The sequence below is a fragment of the Macaca thibetana genome, chromosome 13 (assembly GCF_024542745.1).
Source record: "Macaca thibetana thibetana isolate TM-01 chromosome 13, ASM2454274v1, whole genome shotgun sequence".
Classification (NCBI taxonomy): Eukaryota; Metazoa; Chordata; class Mammalia; order Primates; family Cercopithecidae; genus Macaca; species Macaca thibetana.
Genome location: NC_065590.1, coordinates 2,054,252 through 2,072,983, shown reverse-complemented (window position 1 = coordinate 2,072,983; position 18,732 = coordinate 2,054,252). Strand labels below are relative to the sequence as shown.

General features: G+C 49.1%; 1 protein-coding gene and 1 pseudogene across 1 annotated transcript in view; one reads left to right on the top strand and one right to left on the bottom strand.

Annotated features, from left to right (window-relative positions):
- The window catches only part of VWA3B (von Willebrand factor A domain containing 3B), a 250,393-nt gene that overhangs the window by 7,259 nt on the left and 224,402 nt on the right, over window positions 1–18,732 (bottom strand). The window contains 3 exon segments of the mRNA XM_050755024.1: window positions 2–225; window positions 9,250–9,350; window positions 12,476–12,613. Coding sequence (XP_050610981.1) covers window positions 2–225; window positions 9,250–9,350; window positions 12,476–12,613 — 463 coding nt within the window.
- LOC126933764 (B-cell CLL/lymphoma 7 protein family member C-like) lies at window positions 15,550–16,258 on the top strand (annotated as a pseudogene).

Here is an 18,732-nt window from a genome sequence, read left to right as displayed (position 1 = left end):
ACCCACACCTCGGGCTCGGGGTGTGTCCCAGGGCGGGACCCGTGGGAGCTGGTGCCGTGGGAGGAGCCGTCCGAGTCCGAGGGCGCCGCCTGCTGGAGAGGAGGCTGCTTGGCGGGCCTCTTTTTCCCCCTGGGCTTCTCCGCTCTTGGCTCTCCGGAATCCTGCGTGTCCGCTTCTTTTAGTGGCCAGAAAAGGAAAGCAGAGTTCCTCGTCTCCACATCCTCTCTAGAGACAGAGAGAGAGATCGGGGTTACCCTGTCTTGGTGGCTGCGGGATCTACAGAGATGTCCAAGCCATCCCCTTGGCTGCTTCTCAGCTCCTCTGCCCAGGTCCCTCTTCCCATGGAAAGGAGTCTCTGGAGCACTGCGCACCCAATGCTTTAGGCTGGGTTTAGTGCCGCTCATTTCATTTCCACGAGCCTTTGGTGTCTGGGAGCCTCCCACGGCATGGAGAACTTGAATATACGGACCCGTCCTGACCAAGCCAGTGAAGGAACAACTCCCAGCCCAGAAGCCCCTGGAAACGCCTCAGCATAGACCTGTGTCCGCCCCAGGGAGATGAGCTTGGCCCCATCACAGCCCAGTTCATCCCTGAACTGAAGCTTGTACATCAGATATTCTTTCACACCCTGAGTTTCTCTAATGACTCCAAGGTATACTATCGGAAACATTTTCCCAAATGTCCAAAATGGTATGATTTGTAATGACACTGAACTTCGGAATGACTATGAAGTCACTGAGCTAGATTACTATTTAGAAAATGCGCTGACAAAGCTTCTTTACCCAGAAGTGCTGTCCTTCAAAGGTAGCGCCTTGGCAACACCATGACCTCATTCCAGGCATGCCTCCGTGGCTCACGGTTTTGGGAGCTCACCTTTTTTCAGGGCCTTCAGGGTAAGTTAAGGACACCCGCCGCCTAGTGTTAAACCTTATTTTGTTCCCGTAATCAGTATCAGCTATCTTGATCACCCTGCCTTCAATCTGAATAATTTTTTGTTTTGTTTTTACTCCGCATAACTTCTATTACTGCTTTGGATCCTTCTGGAAATTGTCAGGGAAAAAACAAAACAATAAAGTGGAAAGAGAGCTTTTGTTATTTCCAAATAGAAAACGCCATCATTCAAATCCCTTGTGAAAGAATCAAGATTCATTACACATGATAATTTTCAAAGACTGGCTCAAAGACTCAGGAGAGAATTCCCAAGAAAGATGAAAACATTGGCCTGGGCGATAGCAGTGACATTGAGAAAAGCCTTTCTGGGATCATCTTTAAATCTGAGGCCAGCGCTTGTGTGGATGTATAGGTTCTGTGATAGCAGGTTCTGAGAGACTTCTAGGAATCATGTTTCAAGGTTGCATTTACCACCCCTGCTCTGTGAAGTCTAAAATCTTATCCATCACATTACCCTCAGCTATCCCTCAACTTGCTACAGCTCTCCAGAGGAGAATAAGTTGATACATTCTGTTTCTTTTTCACGTTTTTTCTCTATTTGCCATGAATTACTATCCATGATTACAGTTCAGTCCCTAAGCTATGATCTCTCAGAAAGAGGAGTGACAAGAAGGGGATGTGAGAAGTGGAGAGATTTTCAGGCACTAAAGGCATGGAAAGAACAAGGTAGGGAGACGCCTACCCACCCGCCTGGAGGACTCTGGGAAGAAGAACAAGAGAAACCCAGGAGCAGCGTGTGGACAGCCCTCACCTAGGGGACTGGTCACCCAACTCACCGACCACCTGAATAATGGAATTCTAGTGAGGCAAAAATGAAACAAGAGGTATCACTGTCATGGAAAGGTGCAAATGACAAATTGTTAAGTGGAAAACACGTCACACAACAGAATGCATATTACATCTTCATTTTTGTTATGAAAATTGTGAATCCGTAAGGATGACCGGAGCCCTTGCATTAAACTGTTCACAGTCACCCTTGGAAAATGAATTCCAGTAGAGCTGTCACTTTCTTGACATTAAAAAAAGTTTGCAATTGTCATACAGGATAAGGAGAAACAAATACAGCTTTTTGATATAAGCTGATATGAGCTTATGGTGAAATAAGAATCACCACAGTGGGGAAGACACTGTAGAAGGACCTATAACAAGGTAAAAATGGTGGTTACTTTCGAAATGTGGGACTATGGGTGGTTTTTGTATTATTTCTGCTTGTTTTTAATTTAGAAATGTTATTAACTTGCATTACTTTTGGAATAAGAATAAAGCAGCACAAGTCATCACGATTAGTACAAAAAGCAGGCAGAAGTTTTGATAAAAGTCTTAAAGCAAATACCGCTTGGCTTCTGTATTTCACACTCCAGGACGGCTGTGGTCAGCCAAGCTCAAGATCTTTCACAAGGAAGTGTCTCCTTATGGGAGGGGTAGGAGCAAGAGGCAGGGTGGGTGTGAATCTGATGTGAAGGCCTCAACCCCACCCCTGTGCTCACACACTTCCCTCTCCTACCTGACCCAAGCCCACTCAGTGGAAGGGGGAGGGTCGTCAGGGTCCTGAACTCCAGCCAGCGGCGTTCTCCACCAGCACTCGTAGAAAAGACTCACTGAGTGGCTTTATTTTCCCCAGTCTCATGCCCAAACAGAGTTCAATTAAGTTGGGCTACAGATCTGGTTGAATAACATGATCAACCTACAATAAATATGTGCGCCTGTTCAGAGCAGGGCAGCCAGGCGCTGTGCTGGTTCCACTTCTGGGAAGAAAGTGCTGAGTGTCCACTCCATGCCCTCCTGGGGTCAGAACCCACCCGCTTCGCTGGATGAAGCATTGGCAGCTTGTCAGTAATCCTGCTGGATCCCTGAGGTCTCGTTTGTATTCTGCCCTCAGTGTCTCTCTCTCAGCAAGGCTGTCTTAGAACGTAAAGAACAAGAGGACCCATGGAGCAGGCACCAGAAGATGTTTGATGAAGACCGGTGGGGGGCTTTCGACCGCTGAAGGGGCGGAGAATGAAGAGCTGGATAAGCAAAGGCTGTCGCTATCTGAATTGCTACCGCTGGCCCTGAAGGCTGGCAAATCTCTGTGTCTCCTTGTGTCCCCTTGTCCCATGTCCTAGGGCCCCACCACGTGCCTCCTGAATGTAAGCAGTGGCATGTGTCCTTCTGAATTACATAGGACACTCACAGACAGGGTTTGTTGCTGAACTGCACGTTTTTCAGCGCTTTGTTCCAGCGTAAGAAATGGGGCTTCTACTCCAACCGGAGGGGACGGAGGGAGCTGATGACATACAGAGGCCTAATGATTTCAAATGCACAGATGCCTCTTAGGAGAAAATCGTCAGGAGTGACCAGGCGAGATTAAGGGCAGTGATTCATCTAATGTAATGTCAGAGGCAGTGCTGAATCTTGACGTTTCAATCAATGACTTAATTTCACTGACGTCAGGAGACAATGTGAGTCCACAACACTGCACGGGGTCAAGGGAGGAGCGTTAAACACTGAGGACTGTATCGTTTCTAATGGGACATACTCCCAAATCCAATGGCTTCATGGAAAGTTACTCAACCACTCAAAAGAGAGATAATGAGAGGCTAATACTTTGTGTAACAGGAACTGGGGGGAACAGGGGTTGACCAGAGATCCAGACAAACCCCACCTGGCCCTGGGAGGGTCTCTCCTCCTGCCAACTCATACACAGCCATGTCCCCAAGACCACACAATGACCCTCAAGCAGCAAGAGAAGAACACGCCTCACCTCCAGGGCCCCAGAACCCAACAGCTTCCTCCAGATGCCTGACGGTTTCACTGGAGCACAGAGGAAATGCTGAGTCCTATTTTGCTTTCCTGGTATCACATTTGGAATGTTATTGTTATTTTTTTAAAAATAAATCATACTCTCTCTAAAGGGACTTTTTTTTTTTTTTTTTTTACAGAGTCTCGCTGTGTCGCCCAGGCTGGAGTGCAGTGGTGTGGTCTCGGTTCACCGCAAGCTCCAGCTCCTGGATTCAAGTGATTCTCCTCTCAGCCTTCTGAGTAGTTGGGATTAAGGGTGCCTACCACCATGCCTGGCTAATTTTTGTATTTTTAGTAGAGGCGGGGTTTCACCATGTTGGCCAGGCTGGTCTCGAACTCCTGATCTCAAATGATCTGCCCACCTTGGCCTCCCAAAGTGCTGGGGTTACAGGCGTGAGCCACCGCCCCCAGACAAGAGTCTTCTTAAGGAGGAGTCTTGAAGGTAATTTGCCCAAGCCGTGTGCTCTGTTAAGGGTGAGGGGAGGAAGGATTCCAGCTCATCTGGGAGAGAGTTCTAGCTAGTTACGTGGCACCAGGTGTGTGCGTTCAGTTCAGGCGGCCTGAAACCCCAGCCTGTGGGTGGTTGAGTAACGCCTGCTATAGGCACCTCTTCTGCACTGGAGAACACCAGCAGCTGGAGCATCAGACCCACCAGGTACCTCCCCCTGCCCCGACCAGAGGCCACAGCCCTCTGATGGGAACAGACGACAGGGGAGGCAGCCAGGGAAGGGCTTGGTCTGTGAGTCCCCTGCCCTGGCAAGGCGAGAGGATGCCAGATGGAGGAAAATCCCCCTGTTCTGCCTGCTTCTTGTAGTTATTGAGAAGGACCACATGGGAGAAACTACACGTGTGTTCTCAAACGGAGGAAGTTATAGACAGGATAACGACTATTCTCCCTCAGAAAAGACATCTCTGATGCCATGGAATGTAGCAGAAAGCTCAGGGAAGCTCCTGAAGGGAAGGGAAGAGAAGGGAAGGGCAGTCATTTCGCTCCACCGGACACATTGTCTTGAAAGAGACGCCTCTCAGCTGTGTGTCAGAGAATGCTGTCGTCATGCTGCAAAGGAAAGAGAAAATCTGCACCCGCCTTGCTGGTTTCACATTGCAAATATGGCAATACCAGCATCCGCTCCTTGAGGAATGTGTAGTCTGGAATTTAGCAATATTGATAACGTATTTTATAAGCCAACCTTGTTTTTTTAGAAAAAGTCTTTAAGAATCATTTAGGTGTCAGATTTTAAGTTGAAAATGAAAATGTGCATCAGCTTTTGCCGTGCTCAATAGTTTTGAGCCCTTCAGCCTCCAAATGCCTTTCTTCCTGCCTTTCACTGTGCACCGTCCTCACTCAGAAGCCAGAGGAGAGACCTGCAGGAAAGGCCCCCGGAAGGAAGGAAAGGAGGATGGGGGGAAGATGGAGGCTGTTTGGGCCCAGGTATCCCTTGTCTTACCCTGCAAGCAGATAGTTATAGTAAATTCGGTATTTAAAAATTAAATTTAGTCAAATAATGTTCTGTTGGAGATGTAACCTACAGTACATGTCTTTAACAGCCTGTGAAGAAAGCATCAGGATTTTTTTAGATGGCCTCATTTGGAATGTAAAAAGTAGAGGTTCCTCTTCAAAGACTTTCCTCCCCATCTAATTAGGAATAAATAGTAACTTCTCTTAGAAGCAAAATGTATTCAAAGACCTGTGTTAACATTCTTAAACATCTGCTAGCCGTAATAAAGAAATCAATGTACTTTATGTTCTTAGCTCCCACAATGTAGCCTAAATACTTGCCCTGGCACATATACACACACACACACACACACACACACACACACACACACACACTTGCTGGTCCAAGTCAGCATTAGGTCATAGCCTGTTCCTCTTCCTTATCTGAAGGTGTTTTTACCTTTCTCAGCATTCCACAAGTTACTTCCTCCTTCCTTTGTTCTCCTCTGCCTTTGCCTCTTTTAAAAAGTTCTAAGTTGTTAGCCAATCGGGACAAATACAGAATGTGAGGCCCTGTTCCAGCCAATGGAAACCGGACATAGCAGTAGGGTGGACGCATCAGGTTATAAATGACCCTGCTCCTTTGTTTGGTGTACTCTCATGGCAAAACTGCTGGCGAGTGTACCCTTTCTGCAGAAAGTAAAAATGGCCTTGCTGAGGAAATTAAATTATGTTGAAGTGCTATTTCTTTACAGCACCAGGGAACAAGCATTTCTAACAGGAATAATGGTGTGAACCCTCCCTAAGGAACACATTTGTAAAGTAAGTGAGAAAGAGCTCCTGAGCAAAGAACCTACCAGAAGGAAATCCCAGCACAGATACAAAATCAGACCTACACCTTTATGTTTGTACTCGCTTCTGCTAGCCCTGATGATAGAAACAGAGACAGGTTAAGCTCTGAACTTAGTAGGTTGAATGTGAACTCTGCTTATGAGAATTAAACTAGTCTCTTGCTCCCACAGAGGCACCAAAACAAAAAAGAGTGGAAATTACAATGGGGGATGAGGGAGTCAGTGAAGACTTCCGCTGTGTGAAGCCCAGAAGCAAAAGTAGATAATTCACAGTGAAGAGCTTTAAGTAAGGCCTGGGGAAGATAGAAAACAAAGGCTTTTCTGACATACAAAGATTTGCATTTTCATTCTAAAATAATGGTTGATAACATTGAGTTTGGTGAAAATGGGTAATACTTAGATACATCAGCTTATATTCCTTTACAAGGAGCTGTGATTTGGACATCATAGGAAACAGAAGCAGGACCCACAGGGACCATTGTTGGGGTAGAAGTTTGAGATGAACAGAAAATGTCCTGCTATTTTAAATGAAGTATCAACCCATCTAGACAAAGAATGGAGAATGGAGAATTGCAGCACATGTGTTTGATAATGATAGCTAAGGAAAGGCTCTCTGTGGAGCCGCACACCCCTCGAGGAGCACTGCTGGGCATCTGCTAGCATGTGTCTGTATATACTGATTTGTTCTTCAGATAGTCTTTGGGGGCATTCTGTGAGCTGGTCTCTGGCAACAGGGATTCAGAGGCAGATAGAGCCTGTCCCCTACCTTCAAAGACTTGTGCCTACAGAGTCCAATGCAAAGGAAATTTTCTTTAATGGAAACCTCTACGGACTGCAGTGGGACCACCTCACTACCTGGGGGTGCTGGGGTGCTGGGACATCGCATGGTGGTGCTGATGTTTGAGCTCAGTCTTGGAGTTCCTCAGGTGGCCAAGGGCAAGGAATAGCTTTCCAGGGAGAATACTTAATCTGGTGAAGTCACAGAGACCTGAGAAAGCATGGTGTGGGCAAAACCTACATGTAGCTTAATGTGGTTAGTATGTAGAAGGCATTGGCAGGTTAGCTGGGAGTGGCTAGGGAAAAATGAGGTAAGGTAGGCAGGTCTGGGCCAGACCAACAAGAAGCTAAGCTGAGATAAGAAGGGGTGATGGGGATGGGGCTCTGAAGGATTTTTAAGTGGGGGAAGGGACACAGCCAGATTTGCATGTGAGGAAGATGATTCTGCTCAGCCCTTATGGTGAGTGACTGGGACTGTGGCAGGAAAAGGCCGGAGGACATGAGCACTCCTGGCCAGTTAGGATCCCTGTAACCTGGAGACCAAGGGGGTGTGGTAGGTGAGGGACAAGCAGCAGCCAAAGATGACCACCAGATTTCTGGCTGGACAGCTCCGTGACTTGTGGGTGAAAGGGTGAACTGAGATGGGGAAGCCCGAGATGGGAGCAGGTTTGTGGGGAACTGTGATTTCAGTTTCAGATGTGCTGAATTTTTGAGATTCTGTACACTCAGGTGGAAATATCCAGTGGGTGGTTGGAAATGTGCTAACACCTGCCAGACAATGACCAGGCCCAAATCTTCACACCACCGTGATCCTGCAGATGAGCTCACGGTCAACGAGCAACCACAAAACTAATGAGGGCAGGGCTGGGATAGAAACCCAGTCTTGGGTCCAATGCGCTTCCCCCTATAGTTGCCTGCCATGGCTGCACCTTGCAACCAGCTGGGGGCTTTCAGAAAACCCACCTCCAGGCCCACTCTCAGAGTCTGACTGTGACGCACAAGCACAGGAGAGCAGGCTGGGTTGGAGAAGGAGACATGGGGTCCTTAGCGCAGAGGGAGTCATGAAGGCAGTGGGTGGCAGTGAAGTCAGAAAACCCAGCGAGGTGGAGCAGCAACAAGCCTCAAGAGGAGGGGCTGGGGCAGAAGGAGGGGCTGGTGGTGTCCAAAGTGACTGCAGGAACAGACTCAGTCAGTGAGGGCGGAGCTCACTGGTTCAGGCTCATGAGAGGTTCAGTGTGGCCACTGTGGAAGGAGTTTCTTGGAGGGTAAGGGTGGACGCCAATACCCAAGGCTCAGGAGTGAAGAGGAGGCAGGAGAGTGGGGATGTTGAGTCTATCCGATGGTGCATGGAGACTGGCAGTGAAGGGCAGGGAGCATGCTGGATCGTACTGCGGAACCAAGGGAGTGGTAGTTATTCAGGAGTGTGTGTGTTTGTGGGTGCTGCGTGTGTGTGAACAGGAGGTCAAGCTGTGTACTTGCTGAGGCTCAGTGAAGAGCAGCTAAGGAGAGAGGTGAGAAGAATCCAGGGATCACTGATGGATCCAGGACCCGAGGTAGCGGAGGATGGGCCTCTGGAGCCCAGTGGACAGATCGGCCTGGGGTGAAAGGAAGGACACTGATTCTTTGACATCAGGGGCAAAGGCAGAGACTTCCATAAGCCCAGAGGTGGGAGATCAGATGTGGAGGGAGAGGATGTCTGATGGTTCTATGACGAAGTAGAAGGTAAGGCCATCGGGAGAATGAAGGTTAGCACCCAAAGACAGCCTGCAAGCTCTAAGAGAAACTGGAAGATGTTTCCTGGGTCCTCTTCCCCAACACTAGCTCAATATCCATCTTCATCTCTTTTTGTATGGCCTTGACTCCAAGGTCATGGCTCCATGACCCCAATTTTGATGCCTCTCATTGGCCCCATGGATTTGAGTTTGTGTTTGCTCTGCAGGCCACCCCTTTCCTTTTGCCTTGGCTACCTTTAGTCTACCTTTACAGCTCTTAGCAATCCTGCTGCTTCAGCTGAAAATGTGTTGACTCCACTGCAGCCCCTGGAAGCTACGCCCCCCAACACCCTGAACTGGCTACAGGCAAGCCAGGGTCAGCCCCTTGCTCCCACCTCCCAGCAAGGGGAGAGGCAGGTAGGTGACTGGACCCAAATGCAACTTAATTAGAAGGCTTTGAATCTTTACAAATAAAAGATTTCATGACATATTCATGAATGCTTTTCTGAAGGGTCAAATCATGTTGAATTTGAGATGAGAACCAGATGGATGAATACACAGTGGGTGAAAGGTGTGACGTTGAAGGGATAATAATCACAGAGCTACATTTTAAGTAGGACATTCTCCATCTCTGCTTTTCTTCCCTAGTATTTAGAGGTCATGGATCTCTTCGCAAAAACAGATTAAAGGTGCAAGGACATAAATTAATATTCAAGAGATAAAAGTTGAGTACACTTACACTTCTGTATCCTCAGGAACTGGGGGTGACTTTATGTGAGAGCAAGAGACCGCATACTTATTTTGGCTGATCTTAATAAGTGCACTCCGAGGGCAAAATTCCTGTAATAGCACCAACAGAGTTCACTCAGTTTAAATCAGAAATGTCCACCATTCAGATATAATTTTATTCTGGCTCAACCCATTATAATAGCTTCTAGTCATTATCCTATTCAGGGTGACACTTAAAAGAGCAGTTTAAATTCAGAGCCTCACTTGATAATTATTTGCTGAATAAAAGTCATCAGAGTCCTCTCTGTCATTTCTCCATATTCTGGATCAATTGCCAAGTGTACCCACGTAAGACACACACACACACGTGCACATACACGTGCACGCACATACACCTTCATATAACCACCTTCCTTTCTATCTTTATTTCAGCCTTTGGCCACCACTTTTGCTGACTAACCCACCTTCAGCCTCTTCGGGTCTCCCCAAGTCCCTATCAGAACTGTCTCCAGTATCCTTCCCCACCCCCCGACGCTGCCCCCACCACCCTCCACCCCCGGCATGCCACTCTAGCCTCCAGGGCCCCACACCCTGTAGGTAAATTCCAAGGTCCTTTCCTGGACTCTGCGGCTTCCCCTCAGGGATCCTAGGTCAACTGCCTCATCTGTCCCCACACCCTAGGGCATGCCTGGGGACATCTCTTAAAACATCCCTCCCTTTCGCAGTTGATATGCCCAGAGTTGTCCCACACGCCAGGGGGAGGAAGGCTCTGCCCTTCCAGATGCTTCTCTACTGCTATCCAGACAGCTTCAGGAAACTCCATTTTCTCCAAGGGGTTTTTTTCTGGAGTGATTAGCAGACACCTCCTTCTCTGTTCGCCCTGTTGGGTTGGATACAGGGCTCCAGTGGCCGCTGGCTCTGACGGCCTTTCTCCTTTGCCCTTAACCCTAAACTTCATTTCCCACGCCCCTCTCCCTGATGGAACTACCTCATGCCACAGTCAAGGATGTACTGGATATTTTCATTCTGTATTCTAGGTAGCTGGGCACGGTAGTTTAAAGGGTAGGCCATGGAGCCAGATTGTCTGCATTCAAATGCCTGCTCAACACACCAGGTGTGTGCTTTAACTTCTGGCTTCAATTCCTTTTCTGGAAATCAAGATAATAATAGTCTCCACCTCACGGTGTTCTGAGGATCCAAGGGTCCGCTCTGTGTAAAGCGCTTGGATTGGAACGCATGGCGCAGAGTAAGGTCCTAAGAACCAGCCACTGTTACCTAGCGTTTTCCTCACCAATCTAGTTCACTTGTGGGTCTGTTCTCCAGGCATGTTAAGTCATCCATGAAAACAATGTCATTTTCCATTAGGAATGTCGTTCATTCAAGTAATTTAAAAAACAATTGTGAGACCCTTCTCTTCATCAGGGGCTGTGCTGGGAGGGACAAAGGTGAACAGACGTGGTCTCTGCCTTTAAGGGTTTAGAGGCTGATGAGGAAGCCAGTTCGGCAAGAGCAGTGTAGTGGACAGGAGGGCCTGAGGGCCCTGCAGGAAGTCTCGATCAGGCAGAGTCTTTAGGGTGACGGCAGTTTAGGGGAAAGGAGATGGGGGAGGGCAGCCAGGAAGAGGCAAGAGCCTGGGACTCGGAAAAGCCCACCGCATTCAGGAAGCAGTGAGCCTTCCACGTGGCTGGAGGTCAAGCTCACGGAGCAGGCTGGGGCCACACAGGGGTCCGGGGGGATTCTCCCTGAGCGTGACACGAAGCATGTGTGTGGGTTGGGCAAACGACATCATCAGTTTTGTAAACTGATACAGAATTCTTCTAAAACTTTTAGAAAAATTACGTAGAGAAATATATAATTAAGGAAGGATTTCTTAAACAAACACAGACAGGGCGGACGGAGAAGAGGGATACATTTGACCATATTAAAATTTAATGCTTCTCTGTCAACAAAAATTCCAAAGTTAAAAGACAAGCAACAGACTGGGGAAAACTGTCGGCTGCATATATTACCAAGAATTACTACCCGGAAGACACGGAAGAAAAGACAAACGCCCCGACAGACAATACAGACCCTTAACAATTATCCGTCCAATGAGCAAATCAGTCTAGAGGTGATACAGTTAATGGAGTCATTCCCACTTGCTGGCCCTGGGCAGTGCAGGAGGAAGGGATCTGAGTGATGCTACCAACCTCTGCAGCCACATCATCACTGCTGGTACCTAACACATGCCTGCCAGACACACAGACCTTCTACATCTTCTACATGTCTTCTCCTCAAGCCTCACAATCACCCCGTAGGGTACACATAGACAGATATAGATATCGATATGTAAAGAATTCATTTTATAGGTGACCAAACTGAGTATCGGGGGTGAAGCCACCTGCCCAATACAGAGCAGAGTGAACGTTCAAATAATTCAAACACAGGTTTCTTTTGTTTTGTTTTGTTTTTTAACTGTAAAGCCTGCGTTCTTTTCATTCTCCTCCACTTTGTCCCCATTTGCCCTTCTTAGTCTCCCAACTTCTGCCAACTCTGGAGGTGGTTCCTAGGTAAGTAGGAGATGGGGAACCAGGTAGTGGCACCCCAATACAGGGGACGCAGAGGAGAAGGAGGCACTTGGGGAAACGGAGTGCACTGGCTTGCGGAGTGCGAGACGCCTGTGCTCACTCGGAGGGAGTGCTCCAGGACGACCCAGCTAGAAGCACAGGGCTGGAGCTCAGGGCAGCAGCGGGGCTGGCACTTCTGGCACAGAGGAGGTGTCCAGAGATGGAGGCTCACTCCGAAAGACAAAGGGAGGAGGCAGAAGAGGATAGCGCTGGGAGGGGCCCAGGAGGTGCCCAAGTCTGCAGGGCCAGCAGGGGACCTCAAGGCAGGGGCAGAGGAGGAGGAAAAGTAGGACAAGGACGAGGAGGAAGAGGAGGATGAGGACAAGGAAGATGGAGAGCCAGAAAGAGTGGTGCTCCAAGACCCTAGAGTGAGCCTGCCTCTCCGTCAAATGCAAAGCACGGTTCAGCCGTGGAAGCCAAAGGACTGCACAGCACAGGCAGCAGAGGCCACGGCCATCTCAGTGAGGGCAGGGTCTGTGTGGCACAGTGGGCAGGAGCCAAAACACAGGGAGTGGAGAGCAGGGCAGCAGATGCAGCCAGGGAAACCATTCCTCACGAAGCCTGACAGTGCCAGGAAACAGCTTGGCATTGCCCGGGAGAAAGTCTTTTTCTAAATGAAAATCTACTTACTCTCCGGTTGTTACACTTCAAAACCGTGTAGAATTTTTCTGTGGCCTCATGCTTATTGGGAAGTGCTATGACAATGGCAGGGACGTAGAAGTCAAATCCTCTGGGTATCACAATTTTGGCAAACACATAATCTCCAACCTGCAGAGGAGAACACAGAGCAAATATTTTGCTTGTGGATTGTACAGACAATGTTAATAGAAGCTTGTTTTGTTTTGTTTTTTTTTTTTGAGACGGAGTCTGGCTCTGTTGCCCAGGCTGGAGTGCAGTGGCCAGATCTCAGCTCACTGCAAGCTCTGCCTCCTGGGTTTACACCATTCTCCTGCCTCAGCCTCCCGAGTAGCTGGAACTACAGGCGCCCGCCACCTCGCCTGGCTAGTTTTTTGTATTTTTTAGTAGAGACGGGGTTTCACCGTGTTAGCCAGGATGGTCTCAATCTGACCTCGTGATCCGCCCGTCTCGGCCTCCCAAAGTGCTGGGATTACAGGCTTGAGCCACCGCGCCCGGCCAATATAAGCTTGTTTTAAAACACTACAAGGCAATTGGCAGGTACTGATGCTAAAATTCAAATACATATTTTTTTCTCAGTTAAGAAAGAGTTCCAAGATCCTCTGGGCTCATTGGGCCACGTCTGGAATTTTGTGATCAGTTTGGGAAGCCCCGTTGTAGTAGGACTTCACCAACTGACAAGGGGCCAGGGGTCAGCCAGCAAGATGGTGAGGGTTCTGGAAACCACACCCTGAAGAGACTAGTTGAAAGAACCTGGGGTGTTTGTCATGCAAAGATCCTCAACAGTGTCCTCATCTGCCAGAAGGGCTGTCACCAAGACGTAGAAAGGGAGAGGTTTGTTTTGAAACTAGGCCTCATAAAACTTAGAAACTAGGCCTCATATAGAAAAAATTAACACCAGGTGGCTCTGGATAGGGTCCCACCCTGCCTCAATAGGGTCCCACCCTGATAGGGTCCCACCCTGCCAATTCCGGGAAACAACCTCATGGGGTCCCACCCTGCCAATTCCGGGGGTCCCACCCTGCCTCGAAGTTCCCGGAATCAACAACTCCAGGAAAAAAAACCTCATAAGGTCCTGCTCTAACCAATTAGCATAAGACACCTTGCTCAGGCCATAGACAGACCCAATTACCACGCGCCTAAAGCTTTGTTTGAATTTCACGCCCTAAGCTGTGTTTGAACTTGTATTTGCCTATATAAACAGCCTGTAACAAGCAGTCGGGGTCCCAGGGCCAACTTAGAGCTTGGGACCCTAGCGCGCTAGTAATAAATAACTCTCTGCTGTGAATCTCGTGTCGGTGATCCTTCGCGGCGACCCCTGCCCAGGAGGGAATCGACAGTTCGGTTCCAACATTTGGTGCGTTGGCCAGGAAGTGGGGTCGTCCGAGGACCCCCGACCCATCCGGCGGAGACCCATCTGGCCCGGGCCACGGACTTTTGACTGAACGGACCTACCAGGTACTTTCGTTTTGTTCTGTCTGTCTTGCCGGCTAACTCTGAACTCTGGGGAGTACTCCTTCTGAATTAAGTGGGGAAGGGGGACAGACGTGTCTGGCACCTTCCCACTCACGCCCTGGGGGACGCCCTGGTGGTAGTCTGGGAGAAGGCTAATGACTCGGTCAGCCTCCTCAAATCTGTAGGCAGGTCGCCCCTGCCGTCTGAATATTTTGTAATCTTGTGGCGCTACTCTCTGGCCGCGCGGCTTCTCCTTACTTGTCTGGTCTTTGTTTTTGTTACTTTTGTTTTGTCCTTGTTATACGTGGACGAAATAAGACAGACGTTGACGACTCCTTTGTCTCTGACCCTGACTCACTTCCCTGACGTTCGGGCTCGAGCCCACAACCTCTCCATAGAAGTCCGTAAGGGACGATGGCGAAAATTCTACTCGTCCAAGTGGCCTACCCTCCATGTTGGGTGGCCCCGGGACGGAACATTTAACCTCTCAATTATCTTACAGGTTAAAGCAACAGTGATGGATCCTGGGCCACTCGGACACCCGGACCAGGTGGCCTACATAATTATTTGGGAGGATCTGGTCCGAAATCCTCCCTCTTGGGTGAAACCCTTCCTCCATTCCCCTTCCCCATCCCAATCTACCCTCCTTGCCTTAGAAGCCCCAAAGAATCGGAATCCGGACCCGCATAAGCCAGTCCTCCCAGATGAACCCCAGAGGGACCTCCTCCTTCTCGACCCCCTGCCTCCTCCACCTCAAAACCCCCTTCGGGGACCTCCACCTTACGCTTCACCCTTGCCCCCTGTCTTGTCCCCAGCTCTTTCCTCTACCGCCTCGACCCCTACCCTTTCTCCAACTTCTCCCTCGGCCCCTCCCTCCACCCCGTCTCCTCCTCCAGCCCCGCCCAAACTCACCCCTCGGACGCCGCCGCCGACACCTCCTCGTCTCCGCTTGCGGCGGACTGAGGACCCAGAAGGCCCTTCCACTTAGCAATCCTCCCTTTTTCCCCTCCGTACTGTCAGTCACACAGTCCAGTACTGGCCCTTCTCTGCCTCTGACCTCTATAACTGGAAGACCCATAACCCTTCCTTTTCCCAAGACTCTCAGGCCCTAACCTCGTTAATAGAATCCATTCTCCTCACCCACCAGCCCACCTAGGATAATTGCCAGCAACTCCTGCAGGTCCTCTTAACCACTGAAAAAGGCAGCGAGTCCTCTTGGAGGCCCGGAAAAATGTGCCAGGACCAGGAGGCCTCCCAACCCAACTTCCCAATAAAAGAGACGAGAGATTTCCCCTCACCCGCCCGGACTAGGACTATAAAACGGCACCAGGTAGGGAGAGTCTCCAAATCTATCACCAGGCTCTGTTGGCGGGTCTCAAAGGGGCAGGAAAACGCCCCACAAATTTGGCCAAGATAAGAAAGAAACCCCTAAGGAAAGGGAAGCCAGGTTAGCGAAGGAACAGATAGAGCGAGAGGATCGTAAGAACCGAGTAAAGGATAAGCATTTAACAAAAATCCTGGCGGCAGTTGTGAGAAAGAAAGGACCAGGGAGAGAGGGAAAGAAGCGGAGGCGGCCAAAAGTGGAAAAAGACCAGTGTGCCTACTGCAAAGAACAGGGGACTCGCGGAGGCGTTAAGGACGAAAGAGGACGCGGCCAACTCCCGGGGGGACGGCAGGCCGAGAGCGCGGCGCCCGGGCCTGGCGCCAAGCCTGAGCCCGCCAGACAGGAGGCGGCCCCGCCGCGGGCTCGGCTCCGGCCCCAGCCCCGCCAGCATGGCCGGCCGGACCGTACGGGCCGAGACCCGGAGCCGGGCCGAAGATAACATCAAGAAGGTAATGGCGACCATCGAGAAGGTCTGGAAATGGAAGAAGCAATGAGTGACTGTAGGCGACACTTCCCTTCGTATCTTCAAGTGAGTGCCAGTGGTGGACCCCCAGGAGGAGGAGCGAAGGCGGGCAGGTGGCGGGGCAAAGAGATCCCGTGGCCGGGAACGTCGGGGCAGGGGCGCCAGTCCCCGAGGGGGTGGCCCTCTCATCCTGCTGGATCTCAATGATGAGAACAGCAACCAGAGTTTCCATTCGGAAAGTTCCCTGCAAAAAGGCACAGAGCCCAGTCCTGAGGGCAGCCCCCAGCCCAGCCGCCCTGTGTCACCTGCCGGACCCCCAGAAGGGGTCCCTGAAGAGGCTCAGCCCCCACGGCTGGGCCAAGAGAAAAATCCCGGGGGCATAACTGCTGGCAGCACTGATGAACCCCCAATGCTGACCAAGGAGGCCCTGGCAATGATCCAGCAGATGCATGCCTGGACACACTTGAGTAATTGAATGCTAAAATTACTGATTAAAAAAACTGACTTTCTAATCCCAAAGACAAGTACCCTCGTAGAACAAGTGACATCTGCCTGTAAGGTCTGTCAGCAGGTAAACGCTGGGGCTACCCGAGTGCCAGAAAGGAAACGAACTCGTGATAACCGCCCAGGAGTCTATTGGGAAATAGACTTCACTGAAGTAAAACCTCACTATGCTGGATATAAGTACTTACTGGTGTTTGTAGATACCTTTTCAGGATGGGTAGAAGCCTACCCCACCCGGCAAGAAACGGCACACATAGTAGCCAAGAAAATTTTGGAAGAAATCTTTCCTAGATTCGGACTTCCCAAGGTAATTAGGTCAGATAACGGGCCGGCCTTCGTTTCTCAGGTAAGTCAGGGGCTCGCCAGGATATTGGGGATTAATTGGAAATTACATTGTGCCTATAGACCCCAGAGCTCAGGACAGGTAGAAAGAATAAATAGAACAATAAAAGAGACCCTTACTAAATTGACCTTAGAGACTGGTTTAAAAGATTGGAGACGCCTCCTATCCTTAGCTCTGTTAAGGGCCCGGAATACACCTAACCGTTTTAGGCTCACTCCATATGAAATCCTCTACGGAGGACCTCCCCCTTTGTCAACCTTGCTTAATTCCTTCTCCCCCTCCGATCCTAAGACTGACCTACAGGCCCGGCTAAAAGGACTCCAAGCAGTACAGGCCCAAATCTGGGCCCCCTTGGCAGAACTGCACCAACCAGGACATCCACAGACCAGTCACCCCTTCCAGGTGGGAGACTCTGTCTACGTTAGACAGCATCGCACTCAAGGACTAGAGCCTCGGTGAAAAAGACCCTACATTGTTCTCCTGACCACACCCACAGCCATAAAGGTTGACGGAATCTCCACTTAAATCCACGCATCCCACGCCAAGGCTGCTCCAGAGACGTCCGGACCAACACCACTTAAGACATGGAAACTCCGACGCTCCGCGGACCCGCTCAAGATAAGACTCTCTCGTATCTAACTCCTTGCTTACTGTTTGCCCTTCTTCCCTGCGCCGTCTCTAGTATAGTTTTTGATGCTAACCCCCCACCGGCCATTTAGCCTGACCTGACAAATAATTAATTTTAGTAATCAAGAGGTCTTAAATAAGACCTCCGAGAATACTCCTATAAAGACTTAGTTTCCAGACCTCTATTTCAACCTAAAAAGAAAAAAAAAAAAAAAAAAATAGCAGGAAAGATAAAAGACACAGGCCCCCGGTTTACTGGTCCCACAGGAGTCCTATTAAGGACTCCTCAGGATAGACAAGAATAAAAAGGACAGGCTAGAAAAATGTCCATCAGCCGGAACAGGTTTTATGCCTGTCCCGGATACAAGACAGAACCAATAAAAAAACTTGTAGAAATCTGACTCACTTATATTGCAAAAACTGGTCCTGTGTAACTACTAATAATAAAAAGTAAAAATAAGCCACAAAACCTTAGTATATAACTATGCCCTTTGTCCAGCCCTGTACCACAACCCGATATTCAGAAAATTGCAAACTGGTTCGCATCAAGTTTAAAGATGCGGCAAAATCTAATAACAGATAGATAACAACAAAATTAATATAAGGTCTCTATTTATACCAGCACAACCCGCCTAAAATTCCCCTCCAAATCAGACTATTAGTCAATCCAGACACTGCCCCTGTTGCAGTAAAGCCAAACCAGGTTTTATTAAAAGCTAGAAAGCCCCCGGTTTCCATATCGGAGAAGCCCCAACTAAAAGCTCCTCAAAGCACTTCCCCGCCCTTAATCTCCCTCACCCTCGCCGACATATTAAAAATTAAGGTAGCGGCTAAAGTTAAGACCGGGACAGCAGCCCTAGTGCATAGTAACCATCATCTGCAACAACTTAAAGTAGCCATAGATAAAAACCTTAAAGCCATAGAACAATCTATCACAAAACTTAAAGAGTCCTTGACTTCTCTGTCTGAAATTATATTACAAAACCGACAAGGACTAGAAATTGTCTTTCTAAAAAAGGGCGGGCTCTGTGCAGCCCTAAAAGAGCAATGTTGTTTTTATGCAGATCATTCAAGAATAGTTAAAAATTCTATGGCAAAACTAAAAAAAGATTAAACAAGAAAAAAAAAAGAGAAAAAAAATCTCAACAAAGTTAGTTTAAAAATTAGTACAACCAATCCCCTTGGCTTAGCACCCTAATCTCCACCATCTTAGGACCCCTCATCCTGCTCACGCTCATCCTGACTTTCAGGCCATGCATACTCAACCACTTACTCACCCTTATTAAAAATAGATTACATGCTATAGTTCTGACCCAACAATACCAGACCCTCAGGACTGAAAAAGAGGCTCAAGATTGAGCCTCTGACACAAAAAGAGGAGGGAATGAAACTAGGCCTCATAAAACTTAGAAACTAGGCCTCATATAGAAAAAATTAACACCAGGTGGCTCTGGATAGGGTCCCACCCTGCCTCA